At 40.5% G+C, this 13423-nt stretch overlaps 1 protein-coding gene across 1 annotated transcript; it reads right to left on the reverse strand.

Moving 5' to 3' along the window:
- Positions 1 to 618: 618 nt before the first annotated feature.
- On the reverse strand, positions 619 to 10523 carry LOC108430321 (phospholipid phosphatase 1). The gene is made up of 6 exons (XM_017702743.2): positions 10141 to 10523; positions 6871 to 7022; positions 4042 to 4313; positions 3773 to 3830; positions 3492 to 3668; positions 619 to 1910 (listed from the first exon to the last, which is right to left on the reverse strand). The coding sequence occupies exons 1-6, from the start codon at positions 10196 to 10198 to the stop codon at positions 1791 to 1793; spliced, it is 837 nt and encodes a 278-aa protein (XP_017558232.1). The 5' UTR covers positions 10199 to 10523; the 3' UTR covers positions 619 to 1790.
- Between the last annotated feature and the right edge of the window lie 2900 nt (positions 10524 to 13423).

Here is a 13423-nt window from a genome sequence, read left to right on the forward strand (position 1 = left end):
TAAATGTCAAATGTCAAATTTATCAAGGCCACCAAAACGTTTGCATATGACTGTATATCACTTCTGTTGATACAGTGACAGTGGGGTCAGTGGTGACTGTACGGTGCTGAGGGTCATTGTTTTGAATTTCATTTTTATAACCTTAAAATAATAAACAAGTGTCTTTATCCTGCTTTCAACATTTTAAGAGGTACGCTTCATGCTATTTAGGGGTGTCTTCTGAGCATCAGACGAGCATCTTATATTGCTCTGCTCCATCTGCCAATGCAGGAACTGTTTAAGGCCAAATTAGCAAAGCTTGCTTGAAGCCATTGCAAATGCTAGTTCTTTCCCAAATAAAGCAGCTGTTGTTTACTGTTGTCTACTGGCTAGCACAAAGCTCCTCTCTGTGCTAACAGCTTAGCTTTGGTTGCTAACTGCTAACAGCATCTGTCACCTATTTACCATTAGTTTTTTTTCCAGTTCGCTAAAATATATAAACTCCACAAATTCACACTACATATAAAAATGCGCTTAAAAATGATGCAGGTCTACTAATAACCCTTATTCTCTCACTCTGTACAGAATCTTCTCTCATCTCCCGATAAATCTAACTGAATGTATGCATGTACGCTTGCAGAACAAACATCAAAAGCATGTTATAATGTGATGCTGGGCAAAACAACATCCATGTTTAACAGAGATTATAATGCTTTATAAAACCTGACATACATGTGGATACAGCCAGGGATGTACCATTGTAGCAACCAGCTAAAGAACTGACAAATTCAAGGGTTACATGTAAAGTCTTTTAGGCATTCATATCTAAAGCATGTTACAGATTACACTTTCATTACGATTTCAGAATAAAGCCGAGAAAAACAACAAATTAAATAAAAATAATGCACCGAAAGCAAATTCAATGTGATGTTGCACATTCTCCATATTTGCCATTCCCTTATTGACACGTACCGGAAAACATACAAAATGAAAACGTGATGCTAAAAAAGCTCAACAGGGTTCCTCCTAACACTCACAGTCCTCCACGGGACACGTTTTATTATTTATTCTGCTCCCTTTGTGTCCATATTTGGTGTGAGATGGCAGTGACTCCTCAGTAATAATATAGGAAAGTGTATTATTACACACACATATACATGGAAACGCTTGTATGTGCACACCCAACATTCGTGAGGCGCTGCTAGTATCATTAATGATAGAATTTCCCCATCGGAACCTAGAAAGGATATTGTATTGTAAGGATATTATCCTCCTAACGCATGAGTCATGAACGTGAATAATACACAGTCCACAAGGTATTCAGTCTCTGAGACATAAAATGTGTTATGTAACTCTTGGAGAAAACTATAGAGAATGATAAGCTTCATAAAACAGAAACACTAAAATTTTCAACGGCAATTTTGGCTTTAAGCTCCTATAGTAACAGTGATGCAAGAACTAAAACCATTTTGAATGGAATGTTCAGTGGTTCAGGAGTGCTGGCTGATTTTTTACAGTATAAAATCCATTTTAAAACTGAGGGAGGCCAGTGATTGATTGGCAGCAACAGTGGCCATTGTTCCTGAAGCTTTTCTGTTTGTCATATATCCTCTTTCAAATATACAGTCTCATGCAAAACTTTGGCCACTCTTCGTCAAACTACATGTTCTCATGCTTTTGTAAACATTCATTTATTTGTTAGGTTTAACATATTTGAGTACAGAGGGTGTGTTAACATAAAAAAAGGACCCAAACCTTTACACAAGACTGTATATGATATAGTAATTTCCCACATTGTCTCCTCCTTCTTGTCATCCCTCAGTGCTTCCATAGTGATTAACATTGCTTGTGGTCTCCTGTAAGGTTGTGTGTGAGATTTCTTCTTTGTGTCCCTTGGGCTGAGCCTTGAAGAAATCCGACACACAGAACACCTGTGTGGGGCAAAACATGTCAATTACGTTAAGAATTGAAACCATAAGCTTGTAAAGAAAGTCTGCATTAATGGCACTAAATGGTGTCGGGACTAAGAGCAGTTCAGCCTTCACCCCCAGTCCGGACATATGTGATATCAAAGCTAATTTATTCTAAATTAAGCTTTTTCATGCGAAATGGGTCATAAAATTAAAATGCATTCTGCAAAAAGTAAAAGTAAAAGAAATACACACTTCATTGTGGAAGGAAGGAAGGAAGGAAAAGGCCCTCTCTTTTTTTATTGAGCTTCAGGTTGCAAGATGGTTCCCGGACAACCAAATGCAAAGATCATCACAAAGCACCCTTCTTTATATCCTATTTCGGGGGTGAGCTCATCACCATCACCCCGCCTTTTTATATGACCTTCAATCACCTTTTCTGTGATTCAAGGACATATTTCATCAGAAACTCTGACAACGGCACGAAACCTCAGGACATTATTAGTACAAATCTGAAACAGTATGAGAAATGCTACTAAAAACGTTGTTTGACGGAATATAAATTGAAAGCGATACAACAACACAAGCATTTGTTGTGTCATCTAATGAAGTTTGTTATTGTAAACATATCAAATGTACCTATCAATCAAATTTGATGCCTACAACACATTCCTAAAAAATGATGCAGTTTTGACAGTGGGATTTTTTGCCGTTCTTCTTTACGCCCTCAGCTGCACAAGTGTACAGAGTTACTACAGGTTTTTTGCAGTTTCTAATGCACCACACATTCTCAATAGGAGACAGGTCTGGACTGCAGTCTAGCACCCGCACTCTCTGATCAGTGCAACCATGCTGCTGGCACTATAAAATCAGGACACAGCATCCATTATTTTCTCTAAGAATCTGAAACAAGGACACCTTGTGCATCAGTGCTTTTCAGATGAGCTGAAGCCCAGAGAAGTTGGTGGCGTTTCTGACATAATGCTTTCTCTGTGCATTGTGCATACATTGATGAATAACATTTACTGACAGTCTGTCCATAAATTTAAGTATTCCTAAACCCATTTAGTGATATCCTTTACAGAACTCCGCCAGATTTAAATGCAGAGCCTTCTAACAGATTGACAGTCATGGGCGTTTGGTTTTCGACATTTACACAAAGAGATTTCTTCAGATTTGCTGCGTCTTGATTATATTACGCAGCACAGAGGGTGAAACCCCCAAAATCTTTGTAATCACTCATTGAGGAATGTTATTCTTAACTCTTGGATTATATGCTGACATATTTTGGGCAAGTGGCAAGCCTTGATCCATCCTTGCTCATAAAGGCCTTTCCTGGATGCTCTTTTTACCCCAAGCATGACCACACTGTTTGTCTGTTTGTGAAAATTCCTAGTCTTAAATTTACCCTGTCACGTTTCCAGACTGTGTTGCAGGCAGGTAAATTAAACATCTCCTCTTTTTTCGTTAAATACAGGTTGAAGTGGATTTACAAACCACTGCTTTATTTGCATTTCACATACCATCCCAACCTTTAAAGCACTGAGGGTAGTCTCTCTGACTCTTGACTATGTAGTATTAGTGGAAATGCGAATTACTCACAGCAAATAGCGCCACAATGGCTCCCTGTATGAATCCAGTGAGAACATCGCTCCAGTGATGTTTATAGTCTGAAACTCGTGACAGGCCCACATACAGAGATGCAGCAATAAGGAAGAACTGGAGAGTTGGCCGCAGTAACCGTGCCCATTGCCCCTTCATTCTTGATTGCATATACAACTTTAAAAAGTAAAACACAGCAGTATTAATGATAAGTAGTTGGCATCTAAATGCAGAGTCAATTCAATAGGTTTTTCTCAATGAGTAAACTATGATGTACTTACTGCAAGGAACAGCATACAGTACATAGAAAAGGATGAATGTCCAGAATAAAATGAAAGCCTATAAATTGATAACAAGTGATTACTTTTCTGCTTGCGAGAACAAAACCATAAAGCTGCAACATCAGTAGTTTCAGAGATCTTTCATGATTCATGATTTCGTGAATGAGCAAAATGAATAAAATGCACAGAAGTACATATTTGGATATTGTATTATTAACAACACTATAGCTTTGCAGAGACTATATCCAGAATGGTTTTGCCATACTCACCTGCCTTCATTGACCAATGTCTTGTCTCCTGTGCATGAGAATTTTTCTATGTAGCCTGACTTACAGTCCACAAGGCCCCAGTTGGGTTTGCATACGGTCAGGAAGTGTGGCCTCAGCCGACCAATGGTGTACTTTGCGATGTCGGTCAGGGACTGACTTACAGCTGCTCCAAATACAAAGGAGCCAACTGATTTGTAAATGCATGCAACGTAGTCATTGAGGAAAGAGGATCTGGACCTCAGATATATAGAAAGGCACTCTCCAAAAACAATCTGTAGAAAAGATGTTTATGAAGATGTTTCACTTTTTCACAAAATGAAACAAGCAATCTGTCATCCTAATTTACAATCAATGCAAACTGAATGTTGGCTAAAATAAGTCAGTGATAAATATAAAATACTGAGTGCAGGTATAAAGGTATTGTAATGAAGTTAGGCAGTTCTGAGCTAAACTTCTGTTTGTATAGCTGTTCTCAAAGCAGTACCTGAACAGAATTAAATCAGTACCTGTGTTTATACTTGAGCTTATTAGTAAAAACACTATTACTTCTTAACATTGTTTTTTTTTTACATTTTTTCTGGTGAAATGAAATGAAAAAGAACCTTGATTAAAATTTTATAGATGTAGTTCCAAACTGCTGCTGTTAGCTGGCTAATTTAACAAAAAGTAAGCTTCAGACATTTTAAATAAAGATGTGTAAAAATAAAATGTAATTAGTCTCAGGTGTTAAACTTTGATAGTACTGTTGAGATTTGGTTTATTTTTGTTTGTACAGGTTATTTCCCCTGATATAACCAACCTCATTACGATTGTAAACATACATAAAAAGTAACCACGTCAACAGTTTTTGTCACTAAACAACTTAAACACCGATCAGGCGTAACATTCTGACCACCTCCTTGTTTCTACGCTCATTGTCCATCTTATCAGCTCCACTTACTGTAGAGCTGCTCTCTGTAGTTCTACAGTTACAGACTGTAGTCCATCTGTTTCTCTGATACTCTGTTACCCTGTTCTTCAGTGGTCAGGACCCCATGGACCCTCACAGAGCAGGTACTATTTGGGTGGTGGGTCATTCTCAGCACTGCAGCACCACTGACATGGTGGAGGTGTGTTAGTGTGTGTTGCGCTGGTCTGAGTGGATCAGACACAGCAGTGCTGCTGGAGTTTTTAAACACCTCAGTGTCGCTGCTGGACTGAGAAGAATCCACCAACCAAAAATATAAAGCCAGCAGTGTCCTGTGGGCAGCGTCCTGTGACGCTGATGAAGGACGAGAGGATGACCAACACAAACTGTGCCGTAGCAGATTAGCTGTCGTCTCTGACTTCACATCTACAAGGTGGACTGACAAGGTAGGAGTGTCTAATAGAGCGGACAGTGAGTGGACACAGTGTTTAAAAACTCCAGCAGCACTGCTGTGTCTGATCCACTCGCACCAGTGCAACACACACTAGCACACTACCACCATGTCAGTGTTACTGCAGTGCTGAGAATGACCCACCACCCAAATAGTACCTGCTCTGTGAGGGTCCATGGGGGTCCTGACCACTGAAGAACAGGGTAATAAAGTATCAGAGAAACAGATGGACCACAGTCTGTAACTGTAGAACTACAAAGTGCAGCTATACAGTAGAGCTGAAACAAGGAGGTGGTCATAATGTTATGCCTGATCTGTGTGTACTCTAGCTTAAGTCATTTGTTTTAAATAACTCTTTGAACTCAAGTGCATGACTGACTGGGCTACTTGGGTGCGAGGAGCCACTTGGGGCTCAAATACTTGGAACAATCCACTCAAGGTGGACAAATATTTATTGAATGTACGCAAGTGACTAAATAAATGAAATGTATTAATTGTTGAAACATGTTATTTGCTTTCAGGCTCATTTTCAGCTATTATTGACTCATACTGTTCAAATGCGATATTAACATTTATACTCCCATGTGTGTGGAGCTACTTTTGTTCTTGTATTATTTTTGGTTTGTTTTTGGAAAAGAAAAAAATCTTGTGTCAAATTTTCAGGTCTTTGTTTTTCTTTTCTTTTTAAACTTATTAAGCATTATTGTTAGACCTTAAAGGGACTTCAACACCTCTCCACACTGCCTGTATTTGTACTTCAGTGGGAATTTTTAATTACTCATGCACATCTGATGACATAATATCACAAACCGATGAAACAGTTGCCTGATGACAACCAGGCACCTATTTCATTGCTTTGTTCTACAACGAGCCCTTTACCCTACTAGTCAATTTCCATTTAAAGTCTACAAAAACAAGTCATAAAACTTTCCATTGCTCTTAATGTAAAAACACATCTTCAGATGGCACAACTTCCACATACCAAAGCTGCTTTTGTAATATCAAATGTTCCTTGTGTAAGACTTAAAAGCGGGGCAAGGTTTACTTCCTCAAACAGAGTTAAGATTGAATGCTATACTTATTCTTAACTAAATGCTTTCTGTAGATTTTTACGTTTTCACTCAATTGACAGAGACTAGAATTTCTGCAGTGTCAATTTAATTTACACCTAATATTTAAAAGTATTCTAGGGCTAGTTGATCAAAGTCAAGTTTTATCACCTGAAAGTTGTGAAAGGCCTACTGCCATGTTAAAGAACTGGATAATCAGCCATAGCAACCAAGCCCATTCTTAGCCCATAGTGAGCACTACTTTTAGGTGACTTCTTAGCTAAATTTGAAAGCAGGTGGATGACACTTTCCTTTAACATATACAAAATGAGAATCTCTGAACTCTGAACAACAATATTTTAAAACTTCTATGGCTTTGCAACCAAACATTAAACTTCAGCTATAATGCAAAAGGTACTTACCACAAATAACACGAATGGAATCATTATTCCCATTAACAACTGGTAAGATATAGTATCTTCTTTGAAGGGGTACTTGATGGTGTCATCACTGCAAAAAAATCCTCTTTTGAACGGACTATGCTGGAGATTCAAGATCGCAAATGGAAGTCCAGCTGAAAAAAAAAGATCACAATAACTTATATTACTTCACCACAAGCAAAACAGTGTTTTAAATGAATAGACAACAATTGACTGAGGAAACTGACTATCACATGGGCTTGCATTCTTCATTGGAATGAATAAGCATTGTGTCTATGTGCCACCAAGTGCAACTTTTTCATGTGACTGCTGCAACAACACAGTGGCTACTTCACCAAGAATGATTGACACTAGCCATGAACTACAATACTTTGTTTGTATCCATAAACAGTCCTGCTGTGAATCTTAGCATTTTTCCCAAATGAATTATAGTATCCCATACAAACACTTCCACATTCCAAGTAAATGAAATTATGCATCACACCTCTTTTCTAACCCACTTGCGGGAAGCTGAGGCAGGTGCCATGATTCAGAACTTCGCGTGCACTTCATAACATATCAGTTACATTGCACTTACAAATGAGTAAGCCTTGAGACTAATAATCGATTAATAAACCTAGACTTTAGGAATTTAAAGGGAGTTAATGAACTCCCATTGCTATTACCATTTACTGATCATATGATATCTGTTATTAGAATAAGGGTCACTGTCTCCACCTGATATCAGAATAAAAAGTGATAGAAACCGCTATTGAAAAAGCTTATGAAGGCTATTGAAAGACAAATCAGCACTAAAATGATAGAATTATAGAAATGATAGAAAAAAAAACACTTTTCCTACTTTCAGGACACAAAAGATAAGCACTCATCTATATATAGTAGCCCCCAAAAATGGATTAAGTTCATTTAATGTAAGAAAAACAAAGGAAAACAAGTGGCATGTTATGTTATGTTAACATTTCCAAATGTTATGTTTACATTTCCGTTCCAAAACTGTCATTTAAAAGTATAAAAAAAAGGTGTTCTTTCAAAAGGTGGCTGCAGTTATTGTTTGACCAGTTTCTTTGCAGAGTTCTGCAGATTTGCATCCAAACGACACTTCGGTAAGAAAAACAGCCCCAGACTTTGATGTTTCCTCCTCTGTCAGGGGCAGATTACTGAACAGGCCATAAACCACAAGGCCCAAAGGGGCTCAAACACCAGGGACAGTCCACTGCAGATGTAAACATTAGAAGAATTCATCTTAAATATACATACAACTGAATAAATTAAATAAGTAAACTAAGTGTTCTAAGGCCAATCTGTTAATACTATTAATGAATTGTGTGATTTTGTTGTTACTAAACATATGAGATCATTTATACCAGGGGGTGCACAACACCAGTTCTGGAGGGCTGCACAGTCTGACAGTTCCCCTACTTAAACATGCCCACCTAACTGGGCAATAAACGGATGAGGGAAATCACTAACTGTGCTGAACACTGGCTCTCCAGATCCGACGTTCCCCACCCGTTTCAGACGATAAGGGATAGTGTTAGCATTTACTCTTCCATCACTTAGTTTGGCTTGAAATAAACTATGATTCAAAATCAACATGAAATATCATTTTCTCTCATTTTCAGGAGTTTGTTTTGGTTTTGTTTATGCATAGCTTTTAGAGCGTGAGCAGCCTCCCAGGCACAGGGTCCATCTCTGGCCTCTGTGAATTACAGTAGCCTTAGTGAAGTCTGGTTGGAGTCCTTCTCTATACAAAGAGTCAATCATCAGTTTGATGTTGTGCTGAAAGTGTTTCTAACTAAAACCAACATCATTCTGTTTAACACTTTATGAAGAATGGATGAGGCAGTAAGGAGTCCAAGTACTTTTTGGGGCCACAGCACAGCTAATAGCAAGTTGCATATGTTTTTAAGACCAGTTTCCATTAAGGATTAACACTAGTGCTCACAGTTTGCAATGGAGCAGGCTGCTTATCGTGTATTAGTAGAGTAATCATAAGTTAGGACAAGTCACACCTTTTAAAATAAGCACGTTTAAGATTAATTTTACTATGTACACACAAGATAAACCAAATGTGCTGTTGTTCATGTACCTTTCTCATTCTTACATTCCTTTGCCTTTTGTCACACCTTGTAGTTCAAATGCTGTTGCAGTCACAGGCTTCTGATTAGAGAATCAGCTTAACATCCCACGTCGTGTGCAAATGTACAGAAAATGTAATGTGTCTCGTGGCTTCTATCAGCATGAAGGGCACAACAGCACTTAAAGGAGAATGCCACCAATTTTTCAAAATTCCAATGGAATTTGGTGGTTAAGACATAAACAAAGTCATTCGGGTTGGTTTGATGTGAAGTGGTCCATTTGAAACTCACAGGCTGAGTTTTCTTTACAGTGGTGGTGAAAGGAACCAGGGGTCCTGATGTGTACAAGGCAAATATAACTATTTACCATCCAAAACCACCAGTGGACCTAAGAGGCCGTGGTTGTTTAAAAAATGAAATAAATAAAAAGCAGACGCTGCACAGTAGACTCCCGTGCAATTATCTTGCATTGTGTTGCAACAGTTTAGTGCCTTGCAAACGCAGTGGATTTTACTATTGCACTATCGCAAAGGAGCAAAACATGATTGTGAAGGACTGCAAACATTTTGTAGGAAAACAAAATGCAATGTGTGTAGTGTGTGTGTGTGTGTGTGTGTGTGTGTCTGTGTGTACACCTGAACAAACTTCACGTATCCCTCCTCCATACGTTTTAGAGCAAAACCTCACTGCAGACATCAGGCGGTGTATTTATAACCATTTCATTTCTGTGAGGAAACTTTTACAGGCGTTCAACACCTCAGACGTCTGGTTCCTTTCACCACCACTGTGAAATATTCTGACTCAGTGAGTTTCTTCAGAAACAAGCATCTCACACCAAACCACTCTGAGCGACTTTGCTGACAATGTTCACTTAAATTTGCATTATTATGCAATGATGTGCAAAGTAGGACTTCCCCTGTCTAGTGTACTTACATAACGGTGTTTGAGAGCCGAGCTCTTCTGTATGAAACCGAAAAGAAGCGAACGCTTCCGCTAGACGCGCCAAGCCTAGCAGAGCCGCAGCGGTCGCGACATGTGCTGCAGGAAGATAAACACGCTGGCCGTTGCGCTTTAAAGGGCTTCTAGCGCTGGGAGCAGCTCGCCGTCTCAGCGGTAAAGCAGGACTGTAGCCTAATGGGTCCGGTAAGAAGACCCGGTCTCCGAACATACTCACCAAAGACAACGCAGGTGACGTCCAGAATAACGTAGAAGATCCCCTCTGCTTCGAACATGGTCACAGTCCTAGTCGCGCCCCTCGTCCTGTGGCTGGAGACTCTTGGTAGCAGACGAAGACTCACATATGAAGGCCGCGTCAGGCAGTAGCGCAGCTCCTCGACATGTCTCTGAAACCAATGCTCAGCTGAAACAGGGACACGTGTCCGCTGCAGATTGACTGTGTGATGCGCCTCGTCCACTAACGCCTCGGCTGCCGTTACTGAGTTGGAGAAGTAGAGAAATGGTTCGATGTGACCGCTATCCGGTAACGCAACATCGCATGACAGTGAGCTCAATCCCTCACTGAGTCAATCCCTTACGCTCCTCCTCCTCTCCTCCTCTCTTCCTCTCCTCACTGTAAAGCAGAAGTCTTTTCCTTTACCGGAACGTGCTGCTCACGCCCATTACGTCAGTGCCAGTGACGACACTAGAGTGAAGGAGTAAAGCACTATAGTCCAGAAGTGCTGGAGTCCAGTGGCCTAAACAATGTTTATATATACATACATACACTCACCGGCCACTTTATTAGGTACACCTTGCTAGTAAAAGGTTGGACCCCTTTTGCCTTCAGAACTGTCTTAATTCTTCGTGGCACACTTTCAACAAGGTGTTGGAAACGTTCCTCAGAGATGTTGGTTGGTTATTTGAGTTCCTGTTGCCTTTCTATCATCTGGACCCAGTCTGCCCATTCTCCTCTGACCTCTCACATCAACAAGGCATTTTCGTCCACACAACTGACCGCTCACTGGATATTTCCTCTTTTTCTGACCGTTCTCTGTAAACCCTAGAGATGGTTGTGCGTGAAAATCCCAGTAGATCAGCAGTTTCTGAAATACTCAGACCAGCCCGTCTGGCACCAACAACAACGTCACGTTCAAAGCCACTTAAATCCCCTTTCTTCTCCATTCTGATGCTCGGTCTGCACTTCAGCAAGTTGTCTTGACCACCTCTACATGCCTAAATGTGTTGACTTGCAGCCATGTGATTGGCTGATTAACTATGTGCGTTAACAAGCAATTGAACTTTATTGTACCTAATAAAGTGGCAGTGAGTGTATATATCTTTTAACACTATAGAAATGAAACTCAGATATAACCTAAAGCAGTGTACAACTTGTATAGCAGTATAGATTTACTGTGCTCTGAAAGAAACTCAATACACAGCCATTAATGTCTAAACAGCTGGCAACACCAGTGAGTCCATCTCACAATGAACATGTCCAAATTGTGCCCAATGGTGTCCTTGTCTCTCTGGCATCAAGTGAATCATTAGAGGTACAAGGTTCCTGGTGTGAATGGGGAGCAGAGCTGTTAAATCTGGTGTTTTGGGTACAATCGCAACCCTGTCTGGACTAAGCGGTTTACGACGACGATGATGATGATGGTACAATTCGCTCATACTGGCCACTGGATGTTCAACATGGCACCTCATTGCAAAGAACTCTCTGAGGATGTGAGAAATAGAATTGTTGCTCTCCACACAGATGGCCACACAGATTGCTAACACTCTGAAACTGAGCTCCAGCACGGTGACCAAGGCCATACAGCGATTTTCCAGGACAGGTTCCACTCGGAACAGGCCTCGCTAGGGTCAACCAAAGGAGTTCATGTGTTCAGCGTCATATCCAGAGGTTGGCTTCAGAAAATAGATGCATGAGTGCTGCCAGCTTTGCTGAAGAGCTTGAAAAAGAGGGAGGTCAGCCTGTCAGTGCTCAGACCATACGCCGCACAATGTATCAACTCAGTCTGCATGGCCGTCGTCCCAGAAGGAAGCCTCTTCTTAAGCTGACGCACAAGAAAGCCCGCAAAGAGTTCACTGAAGACAAGCAGTCCAAGAACATGGATTACTGGAACCATGTCCTGTGGTCTGACGAGACCAAGATAAACTTGGAGTCCAGTGTCAGGTGTAAGAGCTATTTTCTCCTTGCCCAAAGCCCTGACGTACGAGGTTTAAATACTAAGACTCTTCTGTACTGTGGTTTTTGTTCTAATTATTGTCTAATCGATTTGAGAAACAAACAAAAATAAAAGAGCATTCAACCAAAAATAAAAGAAAGTAGACCAAAAGACTCCAGCCTCTGCGTTCTTGTGGAAGGGAAGAAAAGACCCTCTTTATTCATTGAGCTTCAGGTGGTAAGATGGTTCCCGGACAACCACACATGCAAAGATCATCACAAAGCATCCTTCTTTATATCCTATTTCGGGGTGAGCTCATAACCCCACCCACCCCTCCCTTACTATATGACTTTTAATCACTTTAGGTTCCCGTCATTTAATTTGACACTTTCCTTGGAAACTTTCATCTCCAACTATCCCTGGGATCTGTTCTGTCTGAACTTCCCCAGCCTGGTGATACCAGGCCAAAGCCAACATTTTAACACTTTATTAATTTGTCTCAAGACCCGTTTTTTTGCCGGTTCTTATCAGCTTACTTCTCTCTTCAAGGGTAGGCTTGCCTTCATCTTTTACTATGTAAGCAATTTTGCTGGCCTCTCCAAGCTCCAGGTGCATTCCTGTGTCTAAAACTCCCTTACACAAACAATCAAGGCCTGTTCCTGGGCAAGAGGATTCATCTATGTCATTTACACAGACATCCCAATGCCTGCCCTGAGAGGATTCATCAACTTCATTTACATGACTATAACTTATTTTAATCATTTTTATATGACTATAGCTTATTTTAGTCATTTTAAGGTATTTTTTGAGGAAACACTTATTAAAACTCCACACCAGCGTGTCTGGTGGTGCCCTGGTGAGCAGTACGAAGACAACTGTTTCTTGCCTATGGTCAAGCATGGTGGTGGGGGAGCTGGGAATTCATGGGAAACCAACATGTACTGTGACATTCTGAGGCAGAGCCCCTCCCTTCAGAAACTGTGCCGCATGGCAGTTTTCCAACACAATAATGACCCCAAACACACCTCGAAGATGACAACTGCCTTGCTGAAGGTAAAGATGATGGACTGGCTAAATATATTGCAGACCTAAACCCAACTGAGCGTCTGTGGGGCATCCTCAAGCGGAAGGAGGAGGAGCACAAGGTGTCTAACATCCACCAGCTCTGTGAAGTCATTGTGGAGTGGAAGAGGATTCCAGTAGCAACCTGTGCAGCTCTGGTGAATTCCATGCCCAAGAGGGTTAAAGCAGTGCTAGATAATAATGGTGGTCACACAAAATATTGACACTTTGAGCACAATTTGGACACATTCACTGTGAGGTGGACTCACTTGTGTTGCCAGCTAT

The sequence above is a fragment of the Pygocentrus nattereri genome, chromosome 28, assembly GCF_015220715.1.
Source record: "Pygocentrus nattereri isolate fPygNat1 chromosome 28, fPygNat1.pri, whole genome shotgun sequence".
In the NCBI taxonomy this organism is placed as follows: Eukaryota; Metazoa; Chordata; class Actinopteri; order Characiformes; family Serrasalmidae; genus Pygocentrus; species Pygocentrus nattereri.

What these genes read in the sequence shown, in the direction of transcription:
- LOC108430321 (XM_017702743.2), bottom strand. Translation starts at nt 10,198, where the DNA reads ATGTTCGAAGCAGAGGGGATCTTCTACGTTATTCTGGACGTCACCTGC. An exon ending in CGTCACCTGCGTTGTCTTTG is followed by an intron (nt 7,023 to 10,140) that starts GTGAGTATGTTC and finishes TTTTTTTTTCAG; the next exon opens with CTGGACTTCCATTTGCGATC. An exon ending in ACTGTATGCTGTTCCTTGCA is followed by an intron (nt 3,669 to 3,772) that starts GTAAGTACATCA and finishes TACTTTTTAAAG; the next exon opens with TTGTATATGCAATCAAGAAT.